The sequence below is a fragment of the Panthera uncia genome, chromosome E1, assembly GCF_023721935.1.
Source record: "Panthera uncia isolate 11264 chromosome E1, Puncia_PCG_1.0, whole genome shotgun sequence".
NCBI lineage: Eukaryota > Metazoa > Chordata > Mammalia > Carnivora > Felidae > Panthera > Panthera uncia.
This window is the reverse complement of record NC_064814.1, coordinates 38,903,630-38,923,809: the sequence shown is the minus strand read 5'-3', so window position 1 is coordinate 38,923,809 and position 20,180 is coordinate 38,903,630. Positions and strand designations below refer to the sequence as shown.

Sequence of the window (20,180 nt, the reverse complement as noted above, 5' to 3'; positions counted from 1 at the left end):
CCATAGTGGAGTGCAGACTGGAGCCACAAGTGGACTGCAGACTGGAGTCACAAAGCCTACCTGGAAAAAAGACTCCATCCAGAAAATTATGCTGAGAGAGCATAGTGGCAGATACCATATCACAGATGGAGAAGATGTGTCCATAACTATCCTACATTTAAAAAATTCTTGGGGCACCTGGGTGGCTCAGCTGGTTAAGTATCCAACTCTTGGTTTCAGCTCAGGCCATGATCTCATGGTTTGTGGGTTCAAGCCCTGTGTTGGGCTCTGCTGATAGTGCAGAGCCTGTTTGGGATTCGCTCTCTCCCTCTCTCTGCCCACCCTGCCCCTCTCTCCCTCCCTCTCCAAATAAATAAATAAACTTAAAAAAAAAAAAAAGATTCTTGGGGCACCTGGTTGGCTTAGTTGTGGAGCATGTGACTCTTGATCTCGGGGTTGTGAGGTCAAGCTCCAGGTTGGGTACAGAGATTACTTAAATAAATAAACTTAAAAAAATTCTTTAAACTTCTTTAAAGTGACATCTACATTATCATTACCTAGGACCCTCAAATGGTTAACATGGCTCTTACAATACATACATAAAATCAAAAGATTTGGGTGGTCCGCAGGAGGAGGACAAGCCACTAGTGACAAACGATGCTCAATGTGGCATGGCAGAAAACATGGGCACGAAAGGAGCTTTTCATCGGAAGAAACACTCACACAGAACAGATATCACGACAAAAAGCCAGCTCTTTCTAACAAGGCAGACAGGAATATAAAAGAACCATGTTTACATTGCCTTCCAGTAAATCCCTCACTGCAGCTGAATTTGCACACTCATCTATTGGCAGTTACAATATTTTATTGATGTGACACTAAGACTGTTGCCATCCAATTCCTATGGTGTACTTCAGGCCAGTTTAAATGCTAAAAATTATGTAAAAATCATCATTTAGCTCTGTGGAGATGTTTTTTTACAACATGCATGGTGGTCTCAACTCTGATTTGCTTCCTGTTTCATTTTGGGTGTCTTTGATTTTAAAGTAATTGGAACTCAAACTGTTGTTTCCTGGAAACTTCTTTCTTCCTGTCTTCCTTTCCTCCTTCCTCCCTCCCTTCTTCCTTCCTATTTGTGCACAGTTGTCACATGATGTTACATCGGCTGCAGGTGTACAAACGGTGACTCCGCATCTCTAAATGTCATGCAGCGCTCACGTCCAGTAGCTACCACCTGTCATCGTACGATGCTATTTGTCAGAAATCTTTTTTTTTTTTTTTTAATTGGGGGCTGAGAAGAGAAAGGACTCGGCAAGGACATTCTCTGCTGTGTTTACTACTGCCATCGCTTTGCCCGCTGTTCTTTCCCTGGTGTAAAACTGAGAAAACTGAGGTGGTTCCCCAAATACCTAGTAAACTTCTGCACAGAGGTCTGAAATGACAGGTGTGAGATGCCAGAATAAGTGCCCAGAGAGCAGAGAGGAAAAAGGGAGAGCTGAAGACTGACCGGGCCTGTACAGAGCAGCACTCCCACCCCTCGCTGCTGCTAGTGGGGGGTGCTGACTACCACCGGAGCGGCGCTAAAATAACCCCATGATCTGTGTGTGGCTCAGGGTCCCCATTTCACCCCTCCCTGCTCCTGTCCCTAGTTTCCCGGTGAGCGCTGACCATCAAAATGACCGCATAAGGGCGTACCGTTTCTCCTGAAATCTTCCATTCTAGTCTTTAGCAGAGAGGATTTAAGGCAATGGTTTTCAACCCTTAGTTCAGAGGAGGCCTGGGTGTCTCCCTAACACTTACTGAACAGAATTACCAGAAAGTAGAACATGTGTGCTTTGAAAATTCTGACGCAGCCCAAAGACTGGAGATCGCAGACTTCGAGTCCATGCGTTTCTGCCCCAAATTCCACCTTACTCACTGTTGGCCATAGAGATTATTCCCATATTACTTGGTAAATGGAGGGAGGAGAGAAGGTTGGAAATGAAGGAAATAAGATGTTTATTATGATTATTGTTAAATAGTTGAATTCACATATAATGAACCAAAAGCGATCCATACAATCATTCTAAAGAGAAAGAACTCTTCAGGCCGGTAAGTCATGAATGTAATAATAAAATAGTTTTCAAATGTCTAAAAGAACCCTTTTCTTAAAAGGGAACCTTATTTATCCAGAAACCCAGTAGGCTTAATAGATAAGACAGAAGTTACATGGCTTAGAAGTGAGGAAGTCAAGAGTGAAGTCTGTGCACCTGGCGTGCCACCTGCCGGCTCCCTTCCTCTCCATTTACACACACAAGCAGCTAAGCACTATGGATTCTACGGGTAATAGTTTTCACTTTCAGTTAATAAACTAGATTCTCACTGCTATTTGACTCTCCAAGCAGGTTTTCCAATAGGGGAGGACAGCCTGTCATATCAATGCAAATATTCCATGTCACGGTCGGATTTTTCACTGGAAATAAACCCACACGCAGCTTTGTTTCTACATGAATCCTGTGAGCTTGGGATTACATGAGCCCAACACTAGGAGGTGGAGCTCCTCTCACTGAGCTGGACCTGTGGGCCAGAAAAAATTCACGAAGGTAATGAAGGCTGGGGCGCCTGGATGGCTCAGTCAGTGGAGCGTCCGACTTCGGCTCAGGCCATGATCTCATGGTTCGTGAGTTCGAGCCCCACATCGGGCTCTGTGCTGACAGCTCAGAGCATGGAGCCTGCTTCGGATTCTGTGTCTCCCTCTCTCTCTCTGCCCCTCCCCTGCCCATGCTCATGCTCATGCTCTGTCTCTGTGAAAAATAAACATAAAAAAACAAAAACAAAAAAACAACGAAGGCAATAAATGACACCTTCTGTAGCCTCTTGCTACATATCCTGGGTGCCTTCCCCTGGCAACACATGCTGATATTGCCACTGGCTGACTGAGGCCGTTTACTCCATGGAGCAACGCCAGACTCCATCACTTGTCCCTCAAAATGGGTGCATCTTACCTGAAAGTTCAAGCATTGGAACCCCTTTCTGAAAGTCCCTTTTCCCCATGACCAGCTTTTCCACGGACCCCTCTTGCATTCCCATCTCTGTAACCTTCTGGTGCTGACAGCTCCATCACTTGGTGGCTTCAACATCCATACAGACGTACCATTTAATAGGAAAACTTCTTGAAAGAACCGTTTAAACGCAACGTCTCTACATCTCATAGTCCGTATTCTCTGGAGCCCACCTCAACCAGACATTTGTTTTCACGACTCTACTGAGACCGGTGTTGTCAAGGGCCCACCTGACCTTCATGTCAGCAAATCCGATGGTTAATCTCGGCCCTCACAGCATTTCCTTTTTGACAGTATTTCACAGAGTTTATGATTTTTTTTTTGGGGGGGTGCCTGGGAGGCTCAGTCGGTTGAGCATCTGACTCCTGCTTTCACGTGAGGTCATCGCCTCACGGTTCATCGGATCGAACCCCGCGTCGGGATCTGCGTTGATGGTGTGGAGCCTGCTTGGGATTCTCTCTCTCTCTGCCTCCCCTGCTCTCTCTCTCAAAATAAATACATGCAGATTTTAGAAAATCACTTTGTTTTTGGCTTGGCCTCTGTGACACCAGGTTTCTGGTTTTCCTCCTACTGCACTGGCAGCCCTGTCTCCTTTGCTAGTTCCTTGTTTTTTGCTTGACTCCGAACGCTGGAGAGTCTCAGGGATTAGTCTTTTTGACCTCTTCTATTTATCTGTGCTCACTCTCATTAATCTCGTCTAGTCTTACAGCTTTACATACTGTCAACAGACTAGGGACCATGAATTTATAGCTCCAGTTCCTCCTTTACCCCGAGTTCCAGATGCGGACCTACAATTGCCTGCTTGACATTTCCAGCCCAGCGCCCAACATTATAACATGTCCAGGACAACACGCTGGGTCTCCCCCACCCAGCTGGCCCCTCCTCAAGCATCCCTCCCCCAGTGCTCAGGCACCGTCTCAGATTTCTGTTTTTCTCCCTCACACCACACATCCTATCCATCAGCGTATCTTGTTGGCCTCACTTTCGAAGTATCACCTGCTCTGACCACTTTTCATCACCTCTCTTACTACCATCTGGATTACTAGTCTATTTGGTCTCTTCATTTCTACTCTCTTGCCCTTTATAGTATGTGTTTTACACAGTAGCCCTAGTGAATTCTTTAAAATATAAAATGCGCCCTACCATGAATTCCAATGGCTTCTCTTCATACTTCATCCTTACCTTGGCTCACAGACTCTTCTTGATCCACACCCTGCCAACCTCCTTAAATTCATTCTGTATTACTCTTCCCACCTCTCACTCTGCTTTTAGCAGCACTAGCCTGTTCTCAAGATACCCACGCTCACTCCCACCTTGGTGCTTTGGCACTGGCTGCTCTCTGCCTGGAATGCTCTCCTCCGCCACGTGTTCATGGCTTACTCCCTCACTTCATTCAGGTCTCTGCTCAAAAGTCACATCTTTTTTTTTTTTTTTTAATGTTTATTTGAAAGAGAGAGGGAAAGAGAGAGAGAGAGAGAGAGAGAGAGAGAGCAAAAGAGCGAGCACACGAGTGGGGTAGGGGCGGAGAGAGAGAGGGAGAGAAAGAATCCCAAGTAGGTTCTGTGTTGTCAGTGGAGAACCCAACACAGGGCCGAATCTCATGAACCGTGAGATCATGACCTGAACCAAAATCCAGAGATGGACACTTAACTGACTGAGCCACCCAGGTGTCCCAAAAGTCACCTCTTTTAAGAAGCCTTTTCTGGGGCGCCTGGGTGGCTCAGTCGGTTGAGCGTCCGACTTCAGCTCAGGTCGCGATCTCACGGTTTGTGGGTTCGAGCCCCGCGTCAGGCTCTGGGCTGATGGCTCAGAGCCTGGAGCCTGCTTCCGATTCTGTGTCTCCCTCTGTCTCTGCCCCTCCCCCATTCATGCTCTGTCTCTCTCTGTCTCAAAAATAAATAAACATTAAAAAAAAAAAAAAAAAAGAAGCCTTTTCTGACCACCCTTCTCAATAATGCCTCCCTTGACCCTCCTTGTCTATAACCTTCAATCTCCTACCTACTTTATTTGTCTTCACGGCAACTTGTCACTACCAGAAAGTTACTTATTTTGTTGCATAAGTGGTCACCTCCACTGGAGTAGAAGGTTCATGAGGGCGGGGCAATAGCCTAAATTTTTTCACAGCTGGATTTCAGGGCATAGAAGAATGTATGGCTCATAGGTGTGCAACACATTTTTGATGATCTCCCGACCAACGGACTATGCAGATTTAGTATATAAGTGACTACACGTATCTCTAGTCCCAAAGAAGAAACTGGCTAAGAATGTCTTCTTTATGGGCCTCTTTCCAAAGCATTCCTACTGGGTTTGAACTTACTATCCTTTGCCTGGTTTTACTTAACCACATCTTTTCCACATTTTCTTGGATTGTGAAAAGGTTCTGTCCACTCAGATTCTGTCAACACTGACACCAGATGTTAAAAGTGGTCTCTTAGTTGGAGGCAAAGGCATTACCATGGGAATCTGCCACTGGCCTACTTTGGGGACACTGGTAGGGGTGCCAGAAGGATGGTAGTAGTGAACAGAAAAACTGAGGCAGATCAGGGAAATCAAGGAAAATGATATCAGCAGCAGGGCCCTGCCCTAAATTTATAGATTCCATAATCACCAAGTAATATATTATTTCATTCATATGATCAAATAGAACTAGAAAATTTGCCAGAAGCTCTTAAAACTGTCACATAAAAGTAATCATGTGCATATGTATTATGCAATATATATGTCAGAGAGCTTGATGGAAAGATAGTTAATAAAATTTCAATCCTACCTGTTATACATGAGGCGCTTGAAATCTTGAAACAAAGTGTCTTTATTTTTGTCAATAAATCCAACGACTGAATAGCTAATAGAGGGGGAAAAACCACAGAAAACATGCATTATTCACTAAGCAAGAGCCACATTTAAGCTTTTCTACAAATCTACAGGCCTTTCCAGTGTTAATGATGCAAACAATCATCTGTGGAGCTGATACTGTCCATTTTGTTCTGTGTTTAAAAATTCCAAATTTACCTACTAAGTAGAGGGCATATTGTTTTTATTCCTCAAAAGGAGAGCAAACATCAATCATTATGATTAAGACTGCCATTTTCTACTGGTTTACTGCTTACCTCAAGAAGGGGACTCTCAAAAAGATAGCTGTGTTTGTGTTTATCATCCAGCACTCCTAAGATCAAAGCAAAACAGCAACAGACAGGAACTACTAGTCTCTTCGTAGGGAGGTCAAGTGACTTGCCTAAGGTTCTCTCAGTGTATTCAGGGTGGGATAAAAGAATCCAAGGAGAACTGCAAAGGACGGTAAGATTTAGATAAGCAGAGGGGAAAGAGGAAGGGAGATCACACAGGGAAGCAGATCAAATGAAGGGGGAGGAGCAGGCACATGCATGGAGTGCTTGAGAGAACACCAGGAGGGACAGTGTCAGGTGCTGAGCGCCCACATAAACTTGAGTTGGTGATGAAGGAGGGATCGGAGCTGCTCTGTTACAGGGGCAGGTGTGGACTCCAGGGGCAGCAAGGGTGGTGCTGGGGGCAGGAAAGTAATGGAGGACTCAGGGTGACAAGGACAGAGGCTCAGGGGTGAGGCAAATAGGAACTCCAGATGCACCTGCTCCCAACGGCTCTACCTTGTTGCCTGTCCTTAACAATCAGATCAGTGGAGATAATTCTCAGATGTCTAACCCAGACCCCTCGCTGATGTTCTCACCTCACATATTTGATTCTCTAAGAAGATTCCTTCAGGCTGCACAGCCCACAGGAGCTTCGAGGTCACCAGGTCCAAAACGACTTCCTTGCCTCCTGCATCCTAGATCTGTTTCCTAAGACCTTCAAGTCACTTTTGACTGAAACCTTGAAGCCACCTGACTCTTTACCTATTGTCTAACCTGTAACATTCAAACTTCATAGTCCTTATTTTGGCCTTGAAGTTCTCATTATGATTTGATCTCAATCTACTTTTCCAGACATTTCTACTTCTCTATGCTACAAAAAGGATACAGTCCACTTAAAAGGACCTAGTTACTATTTCCTGAATATTTCTAGCACCCTTCCCACTTCTCCCTTTAAAAATAATTCCTAGAATCTATGGACTAGCTACCATCAGCCTTCCTGGGTTTATCACACAGAAATACTACATCATGTGCTTATTCTAAATTCTGACAATACTGTTATTAGTCATGTGGTGATTATTTTAGACCATCTTTTATTGTCCTGATGTATGCATGTAAATGTGTGGATATATATGTACATGTATATTTATGGGTATAAATAAACACACACACAACCATATATGTACATATGCATCTTACATGGGAAGCTCTTCGTGAGCCGAGACCACACCTTATAATACACTGTGCACAAAGGAGATATCCACTAAGAATCTAGAAAGGGACTGAAGGGCTGAAAGAGAGAAGGGGAAGTCTGAGGCATTGGATATCCCTCAAAAGGGTCAGCTAGCATCCAGGACTAGGAGTCTGGAAACCTAGCTACAGTCTCAGCTATTCCAGAAACTTGCAGTGTGACCTTGGGTAAAAATTTACATAAGTAAAGACTATACATAAGTCAAGACTTTACATAAGTCTTTTAATCTGTAAAACAAAGGGGACGGGCTAGCTGGTCTCTATGGCCTCTGACCAGCTCTGCTTTTATGCTTCTGAACTGTATGAAAGTGTCCTGTAAGTGAGGCCTGCATTTTCAGCGGGAGATGTCTGCACCACGCTGGATCCTCCCTCTTAGTATTCTGGAACCTGGGAACAGGACCAGAAAAAGTAGAATATGGTGCTATTCCAGCACTAATGGCTAGTTTGACAGATGGGGTGATAATCTTGAGCCATATTATTTTATGATTCAGTTTTAATTTAAATCAGGAACAGCTATTAAAATCCCTTCAAATGTCTTTTCGGCATTTGTAGAGATGATCATTTGCCTTTCTGTTGTTGTGTAATCTCTTCCTGTAATGAGTTTGATGAATAGAACTCCTAACGTATAAAAGAAGGACAAAGGAAAAGAGGAAACTTTAAACAATAATAAGATAAGAGGCAGTGTTCAGTGGACAAAGCATCCTAAGTGTAGTAGGCTGAAGAACTGCAACCCCCCCCCACCGCCCCCCAAAGACATCTTTGTCAAATTCCCTGGATTCTGTGAATGTGACCTTACACAACAAAAGGTGTGATGATGCTAAGGATCTTGAGAGGAGAAGTGTATCCCGTATTACCCAGGTGGGCCCTAAATGCCATCACAATTGTAGTTTTAAGATAGAGGCCGAGGGAGATTTAACACAGACACACTGAAGAGAAGGCAGCATTGTGACCACAGAGGCAGAGATTGGAGACATGTAGCCACAAGCTACTAGAAGCTGGCAGAGGCGAGGAACAATCCTCCCCCAGAACCCCCGGCATGTGGCCCTGTGGACACCTGGAGTTCGACTTCTGGCCTTCGGAATAAGAATGGATTTCTCTCTTGTTAACCCACTTGTTTGTTATAGTAGCCCCAGGGAACGCAAATGCTAAGGTGGTTATATTTTTAGTCATATTTTCTTATCAATGTCTACTTTTCTTACATTGTGACCAGAAAAATTGGCTTATGAGAATTTTACTTTTTCAATTAACACTTGAAAAGTAATATGGCAAAACTAATTTTCCTGTAGTTACCCAACTGCTTATAGTTCTTCACACACAGTGGTGGCTCTCGGCTCTGGAATGCCCTCCCTCCTCCCTCCTCCCTCCTCCCTTCCTCTTTCCCCTAAGCCTCTCACTTTTAGGACTCAGCTTGGATAGCACTTCCTCCCCCAAAACCCCTCTATACTCCTTGCCCTGGGCTAATGACTTCTCTTCAATGTTTCCATAATGCCTTGCACATCTCTAGTTTGACCCTTCTCATTCTTCGTTAGAGTGACTTATTTATCTGCTACACCCACCACTGAACTGTTAGCTTCTCCAGAAAAAGACCCATCTTACCCATCTTTCTATATGTTCTTATCATTCTTCCACGATTTATTTATCCAACAGCTAATGTGAGTGGCATCTATGCCATAGTGGCCACACTATGTGCATGGCCGCCATAGTGTGGGTTCAAGAAATGGTTGAAAAACAAGGAAGGAATGAAGCTATGCCCTTTTTTTTAAGTGAGGAGATGAAAATATACTGGCCTATGAAATGGTGGAAAAATGCAAATAAATAGGAAAACAGTTTTTATTTTTTCTGGTTATATTTTCTAAAATGAAGTTGCATGCCAGTCATCGCATTAGGTACCAAAGTAAGATACTCACACAACATCACCCGCGTAATGTCGAATTCGAAAGTCTCGATCAAACTCCAGGATTTTGTCTGAGGCGCAGAGCTAAGAAAATCAATAAGGAGATTATTTTGAAAACGGCTATTTTCACTTTCCTAAAAATATACTCCAATTTCATATAAGATGATGATAGTGTCACAAATCATGATACCATTATGAATGAGATAATGCCCCACCGCGTGAGGCTTATATGGCAAAACCTTCGAGCTTACACCGGAAATCCACACAGCTGGACTTCATTTCCCAGCCACCCTTGCAGCTGGATATGGCCAAGTGACCAGGTGCTGGACAATGGACGGTGAGTGGAAAGGAAGTGTGGTTATGTCAGGCCAAATCTGGTAAGAAGTGGGTGATCCTTTCTGCACTTCCTTTTCTCCTCCCATTAGCTGGATGCAGAGAAGGATAGTGGCAAGGGGAGGGAAGAGCTGGAAAATGGAAGAAGTCCAAGTCCCTGGGAGAGAAGTGCTAAAATCTTGGCTGCTGCCTGGGTGCGGCCCAGCCTATCCAGAGTCTCTTTCTCTTCCACACTCCACTCAAGGAGCACCACACTGAAGGCGTGCTGTCTGCTAAGTGCACATGTCTCAGTCAGTCCTCACAACTGATAAAGTAAGTTAAGTATTATGAGCTCTCTTTTACGTACTAAGGCCCAAGTCACATGGCTTGTAAGTGGTAGCTCTGATGATTCTTGGGACCAGATGTAATGTCTGTGCTCTCCACGTACACAACGGCCTGGCTAACCTGTCTTTTGCTAAGCTGGGACTCAATTCAGGTCCATCATTTCAAAGAAGATCAGCCTCCTGCAGCTCTTTCTCATGGAAGAGGAATACATTCCGGACAGGCAGTTTTTATATAGCCTGGTGGTCTCCATTGCTTTCTGTAATTTTACTTGTTATAGTAACACCCAGACTTCTTTGTCTGCCCTGTGAAGGATCACTTGACATCCTACAGGTTCTAAAGCAGACATCTAAGAATCCATAAAGCACTGAGTGCACTTACGTACAAAAACTTAAGTTTCAGTATGGTGGCTTCTAAATTGATAACTGGACTAGTAAAGGAATAATTAGCTTATTAGTTAGACAAGTGAATAATTCCAGGAAATGAGAGTCAGATTTCCGAGGTTCAAATCTTGGTTCTGTTTTTAACTTAACTTTTTAAACTTAATACTTTATAAATTTTTAATTTCATTTCAACTTTAATAATTACTTCTATCAGAGAGTTGTTCTAAAGGTGAAATGAGATACAGAGAGCAACATAACATACATAACATACAGAGGGATCTCCAAAAAATTGAATTCCTCTTTCCTTCTGTCTCTCATTAACCATTTTACAAAACCCTTTTATTTATAAAACTCCTCATGGAAAAGGACCCAGGAGATGCCTACGCTGAGTATTCTCACCTTTGGATACTGCAAAGTCTCAACCGATCTGAACACAGAAGATTTTAGATTTTTCTTTACTTTCTGAAAAGAAGTTATGTTATCATTTAACTTTGTACGCTCACAATACTTTAAATAGTAATTTCATGGTTTATTGGATCATTTACCTGTCTCTCCATGATAACTTTAACGTCTAAAAAACAATTCAGCCCCATAAATAAATACAAGGCAGAAACTTATTTAACACGTCCATAACGCAAGATAACATGTAACCAATAGCAAATGATAATACCTGGCTTAGCATACAGCAGTATAGCATTATTTAAAGGAAAGGTTCATAGTGATGAAAATATCCTGACTGCTTGGTTATTTCATTTCTTTCCCTCATTAGGGCAATAATCCCAGAAATTAATTGGGACACTTTAAAGGTCCCAATATCCCAGGACTTGTCTGGGGGATGACAAATCCTGGAGGAAGGAGCTACCTGGTTTGAGAGTCAGAGAAACCTGGGTTTCCACATTTAAAGGAAAAAAAAAGGGGTGCCTGGGTGACTCAGTAGGTCAAGCCTCAGACTCTTGGTTTCAGCTCAGGTCATTATCTCACAGTACCTGAGTTCAAGCCCCACGTCAGGCTCTGTGCTGACAGCTGTGGAGTCTGCTTGAGATTCTCTCTCTCCCTCTCTCTGCCCCTCCCCCCCATCTCTCTCTCTCTCTCAAAAAAAAAAAAAAAAACAACTTTAAAAAAAATAAAATAAAGGAAAAAAAAGAAAGAAAATTCCCATTTCTGCAGATAAATCACCATTTCACAATTTCTTATTAAATCGGTGGCAACTGCTTAAAAGTACTATGTACAGTTGCTACTTTAAGAATGAGATTATGTTTCAAAATATTTGGTGGACAAATTTAATTCAGGTGTATAAATGGCCAAGGTGAATCAAAATGAGGTCACTTCTCATATGAGACTCATAGTTAATTTATTTAAATGAAGTGGAGCCTTGCATGTTTTAGTTTTAAACTGAATATTCCCTAAGATCTATTTGGTATAATCGTGACCAATTCAATTCAATTTTACAAACACTGATTAGGTACCATCTGGTAGGCAGGATGTAGGTGAGTCTCCAAAACCTGGGCTGGGATTATAAAGGACGTGGGTAACCCAGCTCTCTAAGACAGGACATCTGCCCACGTAATAATACCATCTTTTAATGGATTGCTCTAAATAGTGTAGGTTGCTTCTAACTTGGCTCACTGCTCTGTCCCCAGCATCCAGGATTACACCTGGAAACAGCAAGTCCTTGTATCAAATGTGGGAAATGTTCTGACCAGAACCCTCATGTCAAAGGTCAGACTGTAGTATCTGACAGCCGACTGACTTGTAGGAGGGATCCAAGTCAGTCCTCAGTAACAGACCAAGGAGAATCTTTTAGAAATAAACTGGCCTAACATAAATATCAGTCAGTAATCTATTTCTTGATGATTTGTGCTTTTATCCAGTTAACTGTGGATTCTTACTCTTCTGATTACACAGTTTCAAAGGGGACAAAGTCAGAAAATAGATTTATTTGTGCAAAAAAAGAAAAATGGCAGTGTGTCAAAGATTTACATGGAAATATGGAGGAGCAGAAATGTTTGCTCCTTTCTTTATGGAAGTGATGGTGCACGGAGCCTGTTTCTACTTTAGTCTACGGCTGCTAGACACGCCTGTATTGGTAGAGTGTCGGGGACCACCAGGATGACGGTCTGCCCCTCCCAGGACAAACATAGTATCTGCGAGGCACGGCACAAAGGTCTGATAACCACGACCGCCACCACCCCTTACAGAAATGTCATCTGTTTAGCGACATTTTTAGAATGTGAAAAATGGGGAGTTTAAAAGGATGCCCATTCGTTTAAGGGAACAAATTCCTTGTAACAACGAGAATTACAGCTAGAATTCCCCTCATTTCAAGAAAGTCACATAGCCTGAAGAACTATGGCAGAGGACACATACTACGTTTTATAACTGATGACAGTAAAAAGTCAAGGACAAAAGCTGTTTTTGGTGCCAGAATTATCCGACGCAGGAACAAAATTCTAGCACATGAACAAGGCCTCTGTACCTATTGGTTATAAATGACATCATGCTTTCTAAAATCATGTTCATTTTTCCTATTTCTAGCAAATTGAATAGTCTGGAGCTCCCTCTCCTGGATATTATGATTTTTATCAGTCTTGTCATCCCATAAACCAGACAGGCAGGATTTACTTACAGTAGTAAGTTGCTTCATGATTGCTTATGCTCTTTCTTGCTTAGTTGAGTGGACCTCTTTTAACCCAACATTTAAAACCATTTAATTGTGTCCAGCAATGGGGAAAATCCTACACATCAAAAGTAGAGGAAGTTCTCATGAAGCACACTACCTTTCGGCTGGAAAAATGACCATGTTTGCCCAATTTGCTGTTAAGTGCTTCGAGGAACATTTCATCGGTGACCTTGCCGACATTCATGCAGGCGTCATCTAGGATAGCAATGATCCCCTTGTGCTGCTGCTCCACAAGGTCCACGATGATCTGATTGTTGAAGTAATCAATCTGCAGGACACAGCACGGAAGTAATCAATCTGCAGGACACAGCACAGAAGCAGGTCCAGAGGGAACAGAGAGCGGGCCAGGCAAAACACCGATGCCTCCACTGGTTTCAGGAGTTTAGGTCAAGCTTCCTTGGTGTTACGTATGTGAGTAGCATTAACGAGGTCTGATGCTAAAATGAGCACATGTTCTACCACAGGTTTAGTTTTTAACTTCTTTGTTGACTCTGTCATGAACACTTTGTGTTACCTGAGTATAGCTCAAGGCAAAAAGGATAAAGTTGGTGATATTTCTCTCATCACTAACTTTTGTTTGAATCCTATACCTAACCCTACTCCTTCATACCCTCAATCTCCCAATCTGTGTGCCATTACCCACAAGAGCCACACTCCACTAAGGACCGACAAGTAACCTTAAAGTGTTATTCGATGTTACTTCATGAGGTTTAGGTATCATACCACAACTTGAATTTTTAGTTGTATGGCCCCAGATGACTAAAACTCAAAAGAGCATCTTCTCCAGCTTCCCCAAAGTTAAAAAGCATTCATGGGTCTAACAGAGTTTTGATATTTCTCTGGGAAAAATACAAAAAAAAAAAAAAATCTAATTCTGAGATGAAAGTTTCCACAAAAGAGAAGAATAAACTTTTCAGGGGCACCTGGGCAGCTCAGTCAGTTAAATGTCTGACTCTTGGTTTCAGCGCAGGTCATGATCTCACGGTTCGTGAGACAGAGCCCCATGTCCGGCTCTGCACTGACAGTGTGGAGTCTGCTTGGAATTCTCTCTCTCTTGCTCTCTGCCCTCCCCACCTCAAAAATAAATAAATAAACATTAAAAAAAGAAGAAGTTCCAAATAACATCTGCCTTTCAGCAACTTCAATAGACACAGAGTTTACACAAAATTCCTCTGCTACATCTGTTTATTTGGATGGTCTACAACACAAATCTCACCACACTCATGCTGGACTAACTCAGGCTAGCTGTACATCATTTGAAGGTGGGCAGTCTGTTATCACACTTTTAGTCCTGTGTGTTCCTGTGTCCCCCTCATTCAGGAGGTACCTAAACTCGAGTGTCGTCTCCATCACCTACCATAAGACCTATACGTTCACAATGGACTATTACAGTCTCATATGGACTCCTGCTCCGGGCGCTCATGCCGGTTATCTGTCTGTGGGTTTCAGCTCTCCCCCTACTCTTCCAAGTTCTCTTCTGTATCCATGGACTGAACGTCTGCAGACTGGGTGGCTTCTACTTCCTTTTTTATACTTTTGCTAGTTTGCTAAATCAGTGAGTCTCAAGAGGATGACTTTTTCCCCCCAGGGGCATGTGGCACTGTTGCGGGACATTTCTGGTGGTCATGACCACATGTGCCATGGGAAGAGGCCACTAGGCGTCACGATGCACAAGACAGCCCCATAACAAAGACTCATCTGGTCCAAATGTCAGTGATGCAGAGGTGGGGAAACCCTGGCCTAAATATTTACTTTTACTGTGGACATGTATTACATTTCCTAATTAGGGAGAAAAAGTTATTTCCATCTTTCGAAAAAATATCCTTACTATTCTCAAAAAGCAGTAACTCTATACTAATTATTAGCTGAAGTCTTAGACTTTGGGAGTATAGAATTAAAGACTAAGTCTTCTGTCCCAGGGACAAAATAATTAAGTCCTCTAAAGTTCCAATTGTAAAACTAAAGTGACTAGTCTTTGCTGAGAAGTTCAGAAACTTTTAGTTTGTAACTTTAATGTTACTTCAGTGCTTAAAGTCGGGCTTCCAAACCCGGTTCTTCCAGCAACCTTGATTACCAGGAGGCTTCTTGGGGGTTCCAGGGGGCAAGAAGAGATGTGACGAGTAGCTCAGGGGCACAGAGGTCTCCCATTGCCACCCCAAATAGGGCAGCTTTGTGCCTAACAGTCAAGTTGTCAACAGTCAAAAATGACATAAACTACAGCACCAAAAGCCTGTAAAAGTGAGTCAAGCATTAGGGACCTTCTGATGGGAATCCACATATATCACCTCTGAAACAGACTGGCAGAAAAACACTGATTCTGAGACCACACAAGACTCCAGATCTAACAACCAAGGACATACGCGGATCAGGGACATATATCAGATGACACCAAGGGAATGCAACGAGCAGGATCCAGACTGTGGGCAGGTCCATAGAACAAACGACTCGTTCTCTTCGTTGGAAGATTGCAGGGAAACAAGAGATGGAGCAGGAAATCTATACGTATGCGAGAGTCCTACCAACTGACCACAATGTAAGAACCTTACCTGGATCCAGATTCAAACTGTAAAAACAAACCTGTAAAACAACTGAGGAAATGTGAACACTGCGTGGATATTTGAGGATAATAAGGAATGACCATTACATTTTTTTTTACTTTGATAATGGTATCATGGTTATGGTATTTGTAAAATACCACACAATGTAAAAGGCTTTATCTTTCAGAGAAGCACACTGGAATATTTACAGATGAAATAATATGATGTCTGAGATCTGCTTCAAAATAATCTGGGGGTGTGTGGGTGGGTACAGATCGACCCAAGACTGGCAACCCACTGTAACTGTTATGGTGGGTGACGGGTCCATGGAGTTTATTATATTACAATCTCTGCTCTTATGTGTATTTGAAATCTTCCATAATAAAAAAACATTAAACAAAATCAATCACTATGTTCAGAAATTGAGTTTTTAAAGGAAATAATTACCCAGAATAGAGATTTTAATTTGGGGAGACCTGGCATGTAGTTAGTACAGTAACAATTACCTTGGATCTAGCTTTTTGCCCCCTCTAGGACATTTATTTCCTGGTTTATTTTGCTAAGGATTTTTGCATTTTTAGGGCTTCTGCTCCTTTTTCAGATGTTTGGAATAGCCTACTAGAACTGCTGACTTTTCTCCTTATCAGCTATGCCTGTGGAATTGGATACCCCAATTATTAAAGGGTATTTTTGGCCAGTATCTTTGAATCACATCTGAATCATAAGTTTCATGATTAAATTTGCTATAAAAATCTAAGCTTCAGTTATACTGTGTATTAAATTGTACACCAGATCTGTTCAAAGAAAGCTGCATCTAAACTTAATTGAATTCCATCTCCAATGTGCTACGAGAGTTCACGGTGTAAATCAAAATTGTAGGTGATCCTATTATAAAAGTAATAATACACCTTTTGGTTCATTTGTAAATTGGTAAAATTACACTAACATACTTGAACAAAATTTGTTTATGGTATTCTGATGTTTAACACATGATGGAAGGTGAATATGAAATTTGAGGCAGGACAGCTATTAATTATACCACTGTCTCCCTTTCTGAATGGGAGGAGACAGAAAGTAGGAAGGTGGTAAGAAATATAAAAGTAATTTACATACAACACCTCAAATAGCTTTTTACTATTACATTGGATACTTAAAAAACACTGTTCTATTTGGCAAGAGGACAAACACAGTTTTATAAACACAGAGACGTGGAAACTCAAAAGTTTTTGCATTTTTTTTCAAGTCTGTTCTCAAGACTGTTTAAAAATACAAATTTAAAAGAAAAGTTTAGTAGGTTTCATCCTGTCTTAAGCAGGGGGTCTAATGGTAAGCAACAAGAGAGCCAAGTAAGTCATGCTTTTTGGCTGTGACGTCTGGGGCCTGTGTCCTGGGGCAATCCCGCTCACTGGTTCTACCTCACTGCAACTGTTTGACTGTAACAACTGTCAATGTTCACAAAGGGCCATGAGGTGATAACAAGGTGTGACACGAAGGCAAGCCAATGGAAATAAATGTGAATGCAGGTGTTTCCATGCATGGATTTCAGAGAATATAAACCATATTAACTGGAGATAACAATGCCATTTAGATTACAGAGTAGAAATAAGAGGAGAAAGAGGAAGGCAAGAAGACAAACTAAATTTGGAAGCAAAGTCCAGCCAATTTAAGGCAAAAGTCACTGCTCCGAGTAACTTCTAAATGACACTAAACTCTCTTAGACAGATACAAACCAGAAAACCCATGTGGCATCAGCTAGAAAGTGCAAAGGTGGTAACTCAGCATTTCTGGGCACCAACAAGGCAGGCCAGCAGCTTAGAGAAGTCGCACCTATCAACCCTGAACGTGACTTGTAATCGCCTATCTCCAAAAGGGAAGCTAATGTTTATGTGTTGCACATACTCGAGAAGATTAAAACAAAACACCTAAAATGGTAAGATCTGACATTGTTGCTGACACATGAAGCACATGAAGGTGCTTCCCGGAGAAGCCCACTCACATGCTTCCAGGGGATCCCCTCCCGCTGGTACTCCTCCTGCTCTTGCTTCAGAACCAGCTGGATAAAGAGCTGCTGCAGCTTCTCGTTGCAGTAATTGATGCAGAACTGCTCAAAGCTGTAGGAAAAGGAATCCATGAGGTTCAAAGAATTATAAAATAAACAACAGAGTTTTAAGTACCTTGTCCAGTTTACCTGTTGTTGTCAAAGATTTCAAAGCCATAGATGTCCAAGACACCGATGACCGTGTTCTTCCCATGGACTGTGGTGTCATAGTTCTTAACCTCAATAATGTCATTGATGCGAGTAACAATCCAACAGAAAAGGCGTTCGTATATTGCCTGTGAGGAAAACGACATCATTAATTCTCAGTCCCCACATGGGACTGAGTCTTCTGTTTAGATTTGCGGTAAGTTTTACATTACCATCCACCTTCTCCTTACCATTCAATGTAGCTGTTGTTACTCTAAGCAGAAAAATTAGAGATGCACATCACCTGTTTAAAAACTACATGATGGGGGCACCTGGGTGGCTCAGTCGGTTGAGAGTCCGACTTGGGCTCAGGTCATGATCTCACGGTTTGTGAGTTCGAGCCCCGCATTGGGCTCTGTGCTGACAGATCAGGGCCTGGAGCCTGCTTCGGATCCTGTGTCTCCCTCTCTCTCTGCTCCCCCCCTGCTCACACTCTGTCTCCCTCTCAAAAATAAATAAAGATTAAAAAAAATTAAAAAAAAAAACTACATGATGAAGGGGCACTGACCTGGCTCAGTCGGGTGAGTGTCCGACATTGGCTCAGGTCATGCTATTTTGGTTCATGGGTTGAAACCCCGCATCAGGCTCTGTGCTGACAGCTCAGACAGAGCCTGGAGCTGGCTTTGGATTCTGTGTCTCCCTCTCCCTCTGCTCCTTCCCTGCTCGCATTCTGTCTTTCTATCTCTCTCAAAAATAAGTAAAACATTAAAACAAATTTTTTCCAAATAAGAAAAACGACATGATGTATGCAACACTCAAGTAAATGGTTTGGGTTTTTTAAAGATTACTATCAGTCATTATGGCGTTCCAACACCATCCCCACGTGTGTCTCTGTGCCCAGCTACATCAATAATTGGCCGACTCCCTTATAGAATTTGTTCCATTGCTTTATTGTGAGTTTCATCCAGTATTAAAAAGTGGGGAACCAGGGTGCCTGGGCAGCTTAGCCGGTTGAGCGTCCAGCTCTTGACTTTGGCTCAGATCATGATCCCAGGGTCGTGGGATCGAGCCCTGTGTTGGGCTCCACACTGAGAATGGAGTCTGCTTAAGAATCTCTCTCTCCCTCTACCTGTCTCCCCTGCTCGTGTGTGCTCTCTCTCTAAAATTAAAACAAACAAACAAACAAAAACACGGGGAACCAATGAGTTAATATCTATGTCCCAGTAGAGCCCTATGGATTCTAAAAATATAAACACTGATTTATAATGCTACGTAAAGATCTGGGCCAAAGACCACAGTTTGAAGTCCTTGAGAATGAAACACATATCCAATACCCAAGGACACTCACACAAAGATACCCGTGGACAGACGCACCACACACTCACACACATGCACGTGCTGATACAAACACGCTCTGTGGTGCCACATCTTGAGCACACTCATCGTCAACAGCTCCCTCCAGCTACTCTGTCTCCACCTGCACTCATCTACACAAACTGCCTCCAGTTTTCGCCTCCCCTTTACTCTTTGATCCACTCTAGGCTCTGCTTACCTCCCACCGCTCCCCTGAAATGGTTCATCAAGGACCCCAAGCACCTCAGTGTAGGCACTTTCTTGTGCTTCTATATGGACATCTTAGTCAGACGCTCAGTCTCACTCCACCTGGTTTCCCACCCTTTTCTGGAAACACTCTCCTCTCTGGGATTCGTGATATGTCACTACCTTAATTTTCCTTTCATTTCACTGACTGCTCCTTCTTGGTGACCTCTGATAGGGTCTCCCCTAACTGGCCTCAGTCCTCTTCACTCTCTTAACACCTCCTGAGTCATCTCCTTAGATATTACACAGTAGTAACATAATAATAGCGATATGTAATAGTAATATTCCCCCAACGCAGATCTCTCCTCCAAGCGCCAGATTCCTATGCTTGCCAGCCTACCTGACAACATGCCTAGAGGTCTCATGGCCGTCACAGACACACGTACCGCTAGGCTCCTGATCTTCCCATCTCCGACAACTGTTCATACTCTACTTCTAACCAAGAACAAATGACACCAGAAATTTAGGAATTTAGTCATTCATCCATTCAACAGATATTTGCTGAGTACTTACTACATGCAGGTTGTTGGAGACACAGTACTAAACAAACATAAACACAGTCTCAGTCTCCAAGGAGCATAGGGAGTAGAATGAAGGAAAGAATTTCCCTCTCTCTCTCTCTCTCTCTCAAGGTGAGTTGCGTGGGATCTGAGGATAATTTAACCTGTCTGGAGTTCAGAGGCCAGGGAAAGCTTCTCTGAGAAAGTGGGCTGAGACCAGAAGGATGAATAAGAGTTGGCTGGGAAAGAGGGGGAGAGAAAAGCAATCCAAGCAGAGGCAACAGCATGTGCCGAGGCCCTACAGCTGGAAGGAGAAAGGGATAACGACAAGCTGCAATTCCTGAGCACTGGAATGAAGAAAGGAGGCTGGAGTGTG

The 20,180-nt window shown here is 42.8% G+C and overlaps 1 protein-coding gene across 1 annotated transcript in view; it reads right to left on the bottom strand.

The window, feature by feature from the left end:
* MYO1D (myosin ID) overlaps positions 1 to 20,180 on the bottom strand; it is a 355,990-nt gene that overhangs the window by 228,319 nt on the left and 107,491 nt on the right. Inside the window, exons 9-13 of the mRNA XM_049636655.1 lie at positions 17,709 to 17,854; positions 17,517 to 17,631; positions 13,081 to 13,251; positions 9,280 to 9,350; positions 5,788 to 5,862 (exon numbers count right to left, since the gene is read on the bottom strand). Coding sequence (XP_049492612.1) covers positions 5,788 to 5,862; positions 9,280 to 9,350; positions 13,081 to 13,251; positions 17,517 to 17,631; positions 17,709 to 17,854 — 578 coding nt within the window. The remainder of the gene's footprint in view (positions 1 to 5,787; positions 5,863 to 9,279; positions 9,351 to 13,080; positions 13,252 to 17,516; positions 17,632 to 17,708; positions 17,855 to 20,180) is intronic.